The 13,621-nt window shown below is 41.0% G+C and overlaps 1 protein-coding gene across 1 annotated transcript in view; it reads left to right on the forward strand.

Moving 5' to 3' along the window:
* Oseg4 (intraflagellar transport protein Oseg4) overlaps positions 1-13,621 on the forward strand; it is an 821,277-nt gene that overhangs the window by 411,389 nt on the left and 396,267 nt on the right. The window contains 1 exon segment of the mRNA XM_068388427.1: positions 6,095-6,261. Within this exon segment, the coding sequence (XP_068244528.1) occupies positions 6,095-6,261 (167 nt within the window).

Genomic DNA, 13,621 nt, shown 5'->3' on the forward strand with positions numbered 1-13,621 from the left:
ACTCGGAAAAAGTACACAAACCCAACTGATAGCACACTATGAAAACATATACAAAAATATGATAAATGAAAAAGACACAGATGTGATCTATCTAGATTTTACAAAAGCCTTTGACAAGGTAGACCATAATATATTAGAGAAAAAAAATGAGAAAGCATAATATTGTGGGAAAGATAGGAAAATGGGTAAAAGAATGTCTGCAAAACAGAAAACAGATAGTGGTTGCAAATGACGAGAAATCAGATGAAGCTCAGGTAATATCTGGCGTGCCACAGGGTACGGTATTAGCTGCACTGCTGTTTGTTATTATGATCTCAGACATAGACTGTAATGTTAAAGACTCTGTAGTGAGAAGTTTCGCCGATGACACAAGAATAAGTAGAGAAATTACTTATGATGATGTAATGGAATTTCCAGGGTTTAAGGGCGAAATATGAAGAACTCAAGCTCCTCATACATGAGCACTCTCCTATAACTGTATGTCTACAAGAAAGCAAGCTTGATGCTAATACTTCTTGTCCTCGAGAGTATGTTAGCTATAGGACACCATATGATCAACGAGCAGGGAGCCAAGGGGGAAGTCTTATATACGTTCGTCGAGATGTTCCCCAAATATCTTTGTCTATCTGTACCCCTCTGCAGGCAGTGGTTGTACAGATTGATATAGGGAGAAGATACACAATCTGTTCTCTTTACTTGCCTCCAAATGATAACATATCATATGAAAATATAGTAGAGGTGATTAAACAACTCCCACAACCTTTTCTCTTACTAGGAGATCTTAATAGTAGACATCCTTTATGGGGTGATGTTTTGGCAAACGCAAGGGGTAATATTATATCATCAATTTTGGAGAATAATGATGTTGGGCTCCTTAGTACAGGAGCGCCCACACATTTTCATGTTCTGACAGGTACCTTGTCCTGCATTGATCTATCAGTTGCAAGCTCGTAACTGTCTTCTCGATTTTAATTGGAGAACATTAGATGATTGGCATACTAGTGATCATGCACCAATCATTATAAACACCAACAATGGTCTACCTTTACAGAGATCGCCTCGATGGAATCTTGATAAGGCGGACTGGAATAGGTTTCAGGAGTTAAGTGAAATTGAAGGAAATGCAGAACAGTTTGAAAGTGTTGATGATGCCATAGACTTACTTAATGGAATTCTTCACTCAGCAGGAGTGAATTCCATTCCAAAAACAACAGGGATATTCAGATGAGGACCAGTCCCCTGGTGGTCATCAGAACTAACTGCCCTGCACAGAGCCACAAGAAAGTCTTTTAACTCAATTGTGCATGCGCCGTACTGAGGAGAATTTAGTCATACAAGAATTGTAGAGCACAGTTCCGTCGTGCCATGAAAGAAGCTAGGCGCCAGTCTTGGATGTCATTTGTTTCCTCCATTAACAGTAGAAAACCAACATCATCTGTGTGGAGGAAAGTCAAAAAGATAGCAGGCAAATTCACCCCAAACCCACCACCAGTATTAAAGGTAAATGGCCAGTATATGACTGGAGCAATGGAAGTTAGCAATGCCCTGGGTGACCATTTTTCAAATGTATAGTGCAAGTTTGAAGCAGCTCCTGGTCACCAGTATAGGAGCATTGAAGAAAAGAAAGTTTTAAACTTCGCAACAAGAAAGCAAGACTCATACAATTCTCCTTTTATTGAAAGATAATTTGATTCTTCTCTTGCTACGTGTAACGATACAGCCCCTGGACCCGATGGAATTTCATATGCAATGATTAAACACGTACCTTTTAATACAAAGCTATTTATTTTAAGCATTTTTAATAGAATATGGCATGATCATAGTTATCCAAGTGTTTGGGAACTAGCCATTATTTTAGCCTGTTTAAAACCCGGTAAGGACAAGTTTTTAGCAGCAAATTATAGGCCAATTGCATTAACATCTTGTTTGTGCAAAATCATGGAGAAGATGGTCAATGTAAGACTGATGTGGTACGTTGAAAAGAATGGTATTTTATCACCCATTCAATATGGATTCAGAAAAATGCACTCAACAACTGATGTGTTGATACGACTTGACTCCTCCATTTGTGAAGCATTTGCTTCCAAACAGCACCATGTGACAGTCTTTTATATCTTGAAAAGGCATATGATACCACATGCAGATACGGTATACTTAAAAGAATCTATGAGTTTGGATTAAGAGGAGAGCTACCACTATTTATTCGGTCATTTCTTTCACAGTTTTCCAAGTGAGAGTTGGGGAAGCTCTATCACAGAGCAAATGCCAGGAAGAAGTTCCTCAAGGGAGTGTGCTGAGTGTAACCCTTTCTTTGCACTAGCAATTAATGGGATATCCTCAGTCATTCCCCCGGATGTTCTCGCAAAATTATTTGTGGATGATCTCGCTATATCATTTGCTGGAGCTAGAATGGCAATGGTTGAGAGAAAAATACAACACTATTGATAAAATTATCCATTGGGCCGATATGAATGGATTTAAGTTCTCGACAAGTAAAACTACAATTGTCTATTTCTGTCGTATCCGGGGAGTACATCCAGACCCGGATATATATATCAAAGGTCAACGGATCCCATGTGCAAGTGAAGCTAAATTTTTAGGGTTGATATTTGATTGTAGGCTTACATGGGTTTCTCACTTAAAAGCAATAAAAGCTAAATGTTTTAAAGCTATGAATCTTTTAAAAGTATTGTCCCATACATCATGGGGGGCAGACCACAATACTATTTTAAAATTATACAAGGCCTTGATTTTTTCCAAAATTAGTTATGGATGTGAAATATATTCCTCAGCCACCCCAAGCTGGTTAAAGATATTAGATTCTATACATCATACTAGTTTTAGATTGTCCACAGGAGCCTTTAGAACCTCACCAATCACAAGTCTCCTTGTTGATGCTAGGGAGTTGCCTCTAGACCTTTACCGAATGTCCTCTATTATTCGGTAATGGTTTAGATTGCAAAGACTCCTCAATTCTTCAGCCTTTCAGACTGCAAGCCTTGTAAGGCACTCAACATACTTTGAGTTGCACCCAAAATCTCCTCAACCTTTTGAGTTTCGGGTGAAATAATTATTAAACAATCTGGATATAATTAGAATTAAGGTGCTTCCATGCAAGGTATCATCGTCGCCTCCATGGAAATTACCTGACGTATCTTTTTGTAATTACTTTATTAGAGTTAAGAAGAATATGACTGACTTAGAATCCAGGTCTCTTTTTATGGAGCATGTTGCAGAATATAGGGGATCGACTTTTATATATACTGATGGCTCCAAGTCTGATGCTGGCGTTGGATTTGGAGTACATTGTAATGATTTTAATTGTAGAGGTGCACTTCCTCTAACAGCTTCCATATTTACTGCCGAACTTTATGGCATACTAACCGCTATTGAGAAAATAGCGTTGGAAGAGGAGGGTAATTTTACAATTTTTAGTGCTGCAAGGAGTGTTCTTCAAGCTTTGGAAGTTTTTAATTCTAGTAACCCTCTAGTTTTAAAGATTTTAGAATGGCTTTTTATTATTGGACGAAGAGGTATAACAGTTCGATTTTGTTGGGTTTCAGCACATGTAGGTGTGTCTGGGAATGAGAAGGCAGATTTACTGGCGAAGAATGCAGCATCCGAGTTGCTACCAAGGAGGTATCCCATTCCCTGTAATGATTTCCTACCTTACATTAAGAAATTGGTCTGTGATAAATGGCAACAGCACTGGGATAGTCTAGATGGAAATAAAATGAGGGAAGTAACAAATATCATATTACCTTGGAGGTATAACATGATACCCCGAAAATGGGAGACGACTCTTTGTCGTCTCCGTATTGGTCACACTTGGTTGGCACACGAATTTCTGCTGAAGGGCCAACACCAACCGTATGGCGAGGACAGTTTAGTACCTTTAACAGTGAGGCAATTGTTGACCGAATGCCCTAATTTTACTAACTTAAGAAATAGATATCTGTTTGAGGCTCGAGGTGAGGATGGCAGGTTCATCCTTGCCAAGATTCTTGGACATGATGTGTCATACTATGCGAGCGGAATTTTTAGATTTATTTCATAAGCAGGTCTTCAGAAAACTATTTAATCATTATAATGACTTCTTAACTTTTATGGTTTTAATTGAATTCTCGTTTATTTTTCATATATAATAAATGCTATCGGCGTCAATGACCTTAGATGTCAGGATGTCAGAAAGCTTTCAGTCAATCAATCAATCAATTCACGTGTCATCTTGTACAACAATGACCTAAATTTATTCAAATTTTTCCTAATTCTAGGTTGTGTCGCACGCGGAATTATATGCTATTTACTATTATTCTGGGTGTAATTTTAACATTTTTCAAGTTAGTAAAACTTTAAAACATTTTTAATTTTTTATTTATTCATTGAAAATGAGTAGTAAAATCGTTTGAATGGGTATTGCAGTTTTCCTTGGCCCTTGGCCGAAATGGAATTATTCCCTTTGTGTGTTTGAAAATATGCAATTTTCCATTTACGTGAGGCCATGAATCAACCAAATATGTGCATAATTGGGGACCCTAATGTATATTTCTTTCCGGTCATTCTCAGCTCTCCCTGTCTCTTGGATAGGGAGAGAGGGAGTAGCCATACCCTGGTGAGAAGGTGGTGAGTGTGCTTGCACATTTATCTAAATATTTAGACGTCATTTTTGATGGGTTGTGTACAGTAAGCATCAAATGTGAAGCTAACAAATTTCAGAATTCATCGTACTGTACTTCTTTAGAAACTCTTGTGTGTTGCCAGTTAGTATATTTTATTCCAATTATTGTTATCCTCTCTATCTGATAATAAGTATCAGTGATTAACTATAGAATCACAGAGGTTATTTCTCCAGAAATTGGTCAATGGTAGTGCAATAATTGTTTATTAAAAGAAAAAAAAAAAGAATTCCCCTGTAGAATCATCTGCGTGTTACAAGCGTTCTACATTGAATGGCAGCAGAAAGAATTACATAAGCATTGGCCTAATGTAATTTTTAAATGCACTTTCCACTTTTATAGCGTTACATTGAAAGTTATTATGATTTCTTTAGACAAAACACAAAGAAGGTTAGCATCTGAATAGTGAAATATAAATAAGACACGTTGATGTGAAAGAAACGAAATCAAAGTTATATGCACATTTAGCATTTTATACTTGGTAAGGCCTATTTCATTATTCAAGGAAATATATTTTCTAGTCTGATATTTAAGAAAAATAGTTGTTTGGATATCTGCATGGTTGTAAACATGATTTTCCTTTAATTAGGTTTTATTATCATGAGCTTTATAAATATGTCTTGGTTTGCCACAATCTTTCAAGGTTTTTAGCAGGAATACCTTCAAAACTAGCGTCGTTGAATCAACTTTGAATGTAACACTATAAAAGTATAAAGTTGATTTAGAAATCACATAAGGCCAACACTTATACAGTCCTTCCTATTGCCATTCAATGTTGAACACCTGTAACACACGTAGATGTTTCTACAGGGAAATTCTTTTTTCAGTTTTGATAAACAATTTGTGAACTAACATTGGCCATGCGCTGGGAAAATATCTTTTGTGATTCTGCAGGTAATCACTGATATTTACTATAAGATAGAGGAGAACAATAATTGGAATAAAATATACTTTAATATGTCTTGCTATGTCAGTCGTTCAAGGGTTTTATTGCTACTTGATAAATAACCTCATTCTCAAGCGTTACAGTGCTGAGACAAAGGTGTGATTTGAATAACTGGTGTGAGGGATGAAGTTTCCTAATAGTCCTTCTTATGAAGGGATATATTCAGTTACTAACTGCATAAAAAAACTTTAGGATCATCAAACAGGGAAGGAGAACTATTGATTAATTTCTATAATTCAAAATTAAGAAGGATAGACTTTGATTGCACGTCAATGGCCATTGATTATCGTAAAACTTTTAATGACATATAGAGCATCAGTTATCTCCTTGAGGGATGGGTTCTTAATTGAAACCCACGTTAACAACAGTATAGTAATCATTATGGGTGTATGATAGATATTTTGTTATTGGAAAGGATATTATTGAGAAACACTTGAATTATTAAAGACAGATACACCATTTTTTGTTTTAGGCAAGGATACCAAGGTGAAAGGTTTGGCTGCCCCTTCAAATCTTTCCATGAATCAAACTTTGGAAGGCCACAGTGGTGCAATTCAAGTTGTGACCTGGAATGAATCTCATCAGAAGCTCACATCATCAGATCAGAGTGGGCTCATCATTGTATGGATGCTCTATAAGGTTAGTATAGAAGGAAGTTTTACTTTTTTACTCTTAGCCCTTACTTAAATCATACCTTATATACTCCCGTTAACATAGATGCTGAAGAAGCATTCATTGTAGTGCAGCATTCCTTGTTGGTAGCTTAAGTTTTGAATACTCTTTATAATACTGTATGGAGTGATGTGATGTTTTTGAGGGTACTGAACTATAGTTACATATTTTTGTTATGCATGTGCAAACCTTTCATCCTTTAAAATGTCTGCAGCTGAGCTGGAACTGGTATTGAAATTGTTAACTGGGCAGTAACAGATGGTGAGTGCTAGCGAGTATTTCAGCTCACTCTCCTTTCACAGACTCCTTAATTTTTGTCCTTTGTGATAGTTAGTATGGGCATACTGTTGTGTTGCATATAAGGCTGTTCAGTCTTTTTTTCATTCTTTGTAGTTTGATGGTTAATGTGTTCCTACACAGTTACAAACCTGAGCTGTTTAATTAGAGTATGATTTCAGAAAAGCTGGAAATTCAGCCACATTGTCATCCCTGCTACCTCCTATTCTGCCCCCCCCCCCCATTGGTAACACTACCTGCTGTCCACTCGCTAAGAAAATCAATTGTTAACGAGCGCTCAGGCTATTAACAGCTTGAGGGCTCTGTTGAAATTACAATTCCTTTAGACCGAAGAGAGCCCTTATTTTTCAGTTTGTTTCGTCTTGTGTAAAAGCAATTACCACCTCATTAATGTTTTATGTGTGATATTCCTGTATGGATTTTTGTATTTTCAGTGATTTGGGTCATTTTTGTGCAGTTGGGCAGATATCTTCTTCATCATGAAGTCTCGGCAATTCTGCAATTACCCCTTCAAATCCGGTCAGGAGCTACACTGTCAGTGTGGGATCTGGATAAAATGCAAATTTTTGGGCTCAAGCCATGACGTCCTAATGGAAGGTTCCTTTAGTAGCTTCCGAAGGGTATATATGACTACAGTGATATTCCCAGAGAATCAAACCAAAGGTTTCACAGAATTCTAACTTCTGGCGCGAGTACCTTTAAGATTACTCTCAAGGGTATCGTATATCATCAGGGGACGTATTCTTGACACGCCACATGGCAATCTGCACCCCGAATAGCCTTTACGCCTCGAGGGGGAATTCGTGGCAGAATAGAAGGGTAACCGCAACAAAGATTACCCTGGTTCTCCTACTACAATCGTATCACAACCGCGCCAACTCCCTCTGGCGGTCATTCCTTTATCTGTAGCGACTCGCTACGGTGGTGTTCCCTGTCGATCTGACATTTTCGATCGATTTCTGGGAATCTTTATGCTTCTACGGCTTCTTTCTCCATCCAGAAAGTTATTCTTTACAATATGTAATTTAGTTCCAGCCTCACAATGAATTTGTGTATTTATTGTGTGCGGATCTTTGCCGATCGCCGGTGTCGCCATGGCGCTGTCGTTCTTTGTACATGTGCTATTTAGTTAGCAGAACAACATTCCGGTGTAAATAGCTTAATCATTATTATGAAAGCTATTTAGGCATTATATATTGTAAAGATATCTATAAGCATATTTTTCCCTTTTCCGTGGCAATCGTATATGTCAGAGTTTTGGTGATTTAGGAAACCGAAATCTCGTCTTATCTGGGTAACATAACCTAGACAACATATACTTTCGTCATTTCACCGGTTACCCTTGTGTATTGGTTATCATTCCTGGAGATCGATATCTCCTGGAATTATATTAACCGTCATTAATCTCACTAGAGATTTATGGGTAATCTCTCTTCCCTCTGAGAGTAGCCTTAGGCTACAACTCTGCGTCGGCCTTGAATTTCGAATTCAGGTATTACTAGCCTAGAGTTTTCTGTCTCATCCCTTAACGGCCGACAGCAAGTTTTGGGATTCGATCAGAACCTCAGAGTATTTAGTCTTTGTCGGCAGTCGGTCGGCGGGGTGATTGCATTCCCCTGCCGGCAGAACTGCCGGCATAGGAGGCTAGCCCTCCCTAGACTACACCTGAAGTGGTCGAATGTTGCCGCCACCTTCTCCCTGTGGTCTAGTAGACTAGTCCTATGCTCGCCGACCCTAGGCCATAGAGTCGTATACTCTTGTGGTCTAGGATGGCGCCGGCATTGGAACTCTGTTTCTCCCTTGTTGAGAGGAATGGCATGAGCTGCCGTCCCCTTAACTGTATTAGCACCTCCTAAGCTGGAGAATATATGATTCTCCTGCCGCTTGTGGTCGTGCTGGTACTGAAACAGAGTTTCTTCAAGGTGTGTAGATCCGGCAACATTGCCGGCCCTCCTATACCTCATATAGGACCCTTTCCCCTCCCTCTCTCTTCTTTTACGATGGCTGAGCCATTGTCTTTCCTGTGCAGGAGTCCTGCAACCTTACCATTGCCGGTGGGTTGCCAGAGCCGCCCAGACCCCCCTCCTCAGCTGTCAGCTGTCGCCGACTGCCGGCGACCATGACGGCTGTCGGCGACTGCCGGCTTCCAGCGGCTTTGGCGGCTGTTAACGACTGCCGGCTTCCAGCGGCTTTGGCGGCTGTGGGTGGGAGGTCCCTTTTGTCACCAAGGTTCTCCAGTTCTCCCTTGAACTGCTAGCCACAGTTTCTTTTGTCAGCGTATTGTTCTGGCCAGCAGTAGACCGGCACAGATAGATACTGACTCAGTAGGTAGCATGCCGACTGTACTCGTGCTGCCGAGGCTGGCCTACAGTAGTAAGCCGGCAATAGTACTGTGGCTAAATGGAAGTGAACCTTCTTTTAGGAGAAAGGCAGTAAAATTAGACTTTTACATCTTTTATTACTGTATACATATACAGTAATAGATAGCCTTCACTCCATGCTTTCTCTCTCTCTCTCTTTTCTAGCTTGCTGGATGCTCCGGCAATAGCTAGCTAATCCGGCAATATGCCGGCTGAACTACAGTATATGTCTAAACAGGTAATCAGTATAATTGCAGTATAGTATATACGGCAGATGAATAACTATCGTGTATGTTATACTAGTAGTTATTTCCTATATATCTTGGATATCCCTGCCCAGATATTTGCTGAACCCAATTCTATATTGATGGAATAATATTTCATCAATATTCTGATTTGAAACCAGTTTCCATTTACCCTGCAATATTGAATTTCGTAAAGGGCTGGTGGTGTGACACCTCTAACCCCTATAGGGGAGAGCCCTTATCCCTGAGTTTCCCTGGTCAGGAAACTCCCTGATTTAATATTGTAAGGGAGGTCACAGCAAATAGATTGGTTGGGATGCATAAGTATATGTCTTTTATTTTCTGCCGGCTGAACTACTATAGGTCTATACAGGTAGTCAGTATATTTTCGGTATAGTAAATACGGCAGATGGATAACTAACGTATAGATTATACTAGTAGTTATTTCCAATATATATTGGGTGTCTCTGTCTAGATATTTGCTGAACCCAATTCTATATTGATGGAATAATATTTCATTAATATTCTGATTTGCAATCAGATTCTATTTACCCTGCAATATTAAATTTCGTAAAGGGCCGGTGGTGTGACGCCTCTTAACCCCTAAAGGGGAGAGCCCTTATCCCTGAGTTTTCATGATCAGGAAACTTCCGGATTTAATATTGTAAGGGAGGTTACAGCAAATAGATGGGTTGGGATACACAAATATATGTCTTTTAATTTCTAATCAACATATCTCGGATGCGAGCTTCTGCTGTTACCGCTCCTATTTCGAAAGAATGACATTCCTTCGTTACTCTGATTGTGTATCAATCCTCCTTACCTCACAGCGTTAAGCATTGAAGGGGACAGTGCATGTACACTTCCTCACACCTAGGTGTTCGAACCCCTTTTCTTCAGGGAATTCCCCGGTTGGAGGAATTTCCTTATCTTAAGACTGGGGAGAAGTAACAGCATTGGCTCACAGGGGATACACGGGTTTGTGTCTCCCACTATCTCTCTTAGCTTTCTGTCCTAAGCTTTTTTGTCAGAAGACGATTTTGCAAATTGTTTATCGATGCGATAATCAATTGAATACTCTTTTCTGTTCTCCCTTCCAAACAGGAGGGACACCAGATGATGCATTGCAGTCTTCTGCAGTTATAAAGATGAGTATTTTCACGGACATAATATATGCAGGTTCACCCCCCAGCAATATTATTTCCAAAATCCCCAACCTACAAGACGGCAGTCTAGAGCTGTCGAACTGTGGTTGGTATCGTTTCGAAAGTTATCTCATAAATGCGGTTCAGTTGCAAACTCGTAAAAATGCGAAAACTCTACGGGAATTGGACTGAAAATTTCACTTTCTCATTACTAAAACTGCCGATTTAGTGTTCCTTTTAAAGGTTTTTAAGGTCTAACCCCCCCCCCCCCACCCTGCCTCTTAAGATGAGGTTGCAGAAACTAACGGCATTGGTGAGTCTGAGCGGGACTCGAACCCCCGACTGACAAACACCGGGCAGAGACTCCACAATCAAGCCACACCTTGTAGTGAAATCAACGACAGTAGTCATTGTTTCACTGTCACATCTGACTCCGCCGCCAAGAGCCGGCAGTGTGTGCCCTTGGTCACCACCCAGTCAATAGCTGAGTTGGTATACCTTCAATCGACAGCCCGCCGATTACCGGCGGTCTGCCGACAGCCCGAGGAGTCGCCTCTGGTTCAGAGATCCGCTGACTATGCGTATAGTTTTCACCACTACCCAGTCATATTGAATACTGGCTAGGATGGTGTGACGTCTGTCAGCGACCCGCTGACAGCCGACAAGTCACTGATATGTCGAAGACCTGCTAGCCATATCGGTACTGAAGTACTGTGCCAGTTAACTTACCCCCAAGCACTAGCCTTGACGGTAACATGCCAGTTGTATAGGGGTATACAATACCCTGTACACCTGCAGTTTAGGACCATATCGAAGACAGAAATCTTTGGTACATAACCATACAATAGAATGGTTTTCCAGTACGTTGTGCTTCTAAGCACAACCCCTTGCTGAGACCTACCTGATTTGGGGGATCCACTTCCCCCCCCCCTTTTTTTCCTTACGCTGATTCTTCCTCAGCCTCTTGATTCTCATTATTAATTCCCCGGATGTAGGGCGCTACTCTATCCTTATGGACTAGAATTTTCCATCGGCCCCTTCTTGAAAGGGAATGCCCTAGAATCAATAATTAGGAAGACCGCAGCAGTTGGCTTGAAGGATTTACACGTCTGTCTCTCTCCTCTTTCCAGCGTACTTATCATAAGCTTTATACAATAGAAAGGAATCTTCTATTACAGTGAAACACTGAAAAGTTGATATAGGCAAACAGTCAGGTATGGCCTGAAAGGAGAACGGAAGGGTTTCTTAGTTCTCCTTAGGATGTTAAACAGCATCCCACAGTTACAAAGACCGTTGTTCCACAGACGGTCAGATATATACACCTTCGGATCATGCGAAGCAAACTGACGCTTCGGGTAGGAGGGAAGTTCCTCCTGGATCGCTGGACCTTCGATCCCTGGAGTCCAAGGTCTGACCAAGATGAGACTAGAATGGAAATGGACATACCTCCACCATCCTTTCCTCAACTCTTCTTATATTCAAATCCCCCTTAGAAGAGTATATCTTAGAGCTCTAGAGCATACTATCGGTGAGGAAAGGAGTCCATGGGTTTCCAATGAAGGCGGTTTAGTGTTCACATGAAAGACTCAAGAAAACTCTGAGTCATTCTGGACTTGGCGCCACTCAACAAGTTCCAATAGAACAGCAAGTTCAGAATGTTAATCCTTCTGAACATAAGGACCCTTTTCAGTAAGGGGTGTTGACAATCTAGCCAGCCGTGGAAGATGTCTATCAGCAACTTCCAGTCAGTCACCCCCTCCCCTCCTACCTAGGATCCAAGTTACAGAAGATAACATATATCCTGGACGAGATTCTCGTCGGACTAGTTTCAGTCCTAGGATCTTTACGGAATTAGCTGACACAGTCAAGCGAAACCAAGCCTAGAAAGAGTTCTGGCAACGATGGCCCTGGACGACAGGCTGGGGTGGGCAGCACCCGAAATGACTGTCTATGAGCATCCATGGAGATGATCCGGCCCCAGAACATCGAGGATGCAAATAACTTAAAGAAATCTCGATTCTCTCCAGCTCAGGGGCTTCAATGTTTTAAAAAATCATTGGAATCTGTAGTCACCCTAATGCCCCTTTTCCCCTGGGGATGTAAAAGGAGATCGCAAGGTCTGTCAAGAGACTATTGTAATCAGTCAGGATTCCATGACGCTAACAGGGAGGAGTTTTGAACTCTCTCCAGTTCACGATGATGAAAGACCCATTGCTACGTGCACAAATATAAAATGCGCTAAGAGGCTGGAGAAGATACGTATCAAACGCTCGAAGAGATCTAATAGGACCAATGATGGTCATTCCTTCTTCGCTTACCCTACAATGACCAAAGGCCACGGACCCGTAGGCCATTTTAGCCCTGCAATCGGTGGATAAACTCTCTCCACACAGATCGGACCTCCTCAGGTTGATCTGGGGCATCGAAGTGATAATGAGGTGTCGAAACTGTCGAGGATAAGGGAAAGCTCATTTCATTAGGGAATGCTAGCCATCCCTTCCTTAAGGGAATGGCGCCTATCAGCAGCTCGTTTATATATGATCCGCAAGGTGACAGCGGATGCTCTTCTCGGGTTCAACCCAATAGAGTTGGAATGGTACACGGACGCAGACCCATTCCCTCCCAGAAGGGGACAAGTCCCCGAGCTGCAGATCGTTCTCTTCATCATGAGCGTTATCAAGATACTATCTCGTTATTTAGTCCTATACGAGGACCCTTTAATGGAGGTAACAGACATCATGTCTCTACATTAGAAGTGATGGACTTAGAATTCCTGTTCAGCCCATCAAATTTCCTCCGGAAGGCCCTCTACATGCTGAGACCCTTCCAGGGAAGAGGGGCTTTGTTGGCTCCCAGAAAGCCCAAGAACATCCCGTTCCCTGTAATGAAGGAACTGAGGCTGAGGCTAGTCCTAGTTATGCACCTAGGATTATCCAGGAGGTTCCGAAGTTTTCTGCCTTCAATTTATCACAGTACACCTGATCCCTTCATTTTATGAATTCCTTGCCCTTACCGGTTAGGAAAAAGACTGGGATCTCAAAGGCAAAATAGAATTCCTAGAAGAATACAAGTCTAGTCAACGAGAAGACAATACGAGTCTTCTTGGGAAAAGTAAATTGTTTTGTAAAGCAAAAGGGCCCGAAAACAATCTCATGATCTTTTGCCTGTCCTTCTCTGTCCACCCCTATATTCAGGGTCTCGCGGCCGACAGCACGTTGGCTTTTGAGGAAGGAGGCAGTGTATCCTTGGATACTATGAGAACGCTAGTTCTTCGGCCTTG

The sequence above is a fragment of the Palaemon carinicauda genome, chromosome 1 (assembly GCF_036898095.1).
Source record: "Palaemon carinicauda isolate YSFRI2023 chromosome 1, ASM3689809v2, whole genome shotgun sequence".
NCBI lineage: Eukaryota > Metazoa > Arthropoda > Malacostraca > Decapoda > Palaemonidae > Palaemon > Palaemon carinicauda.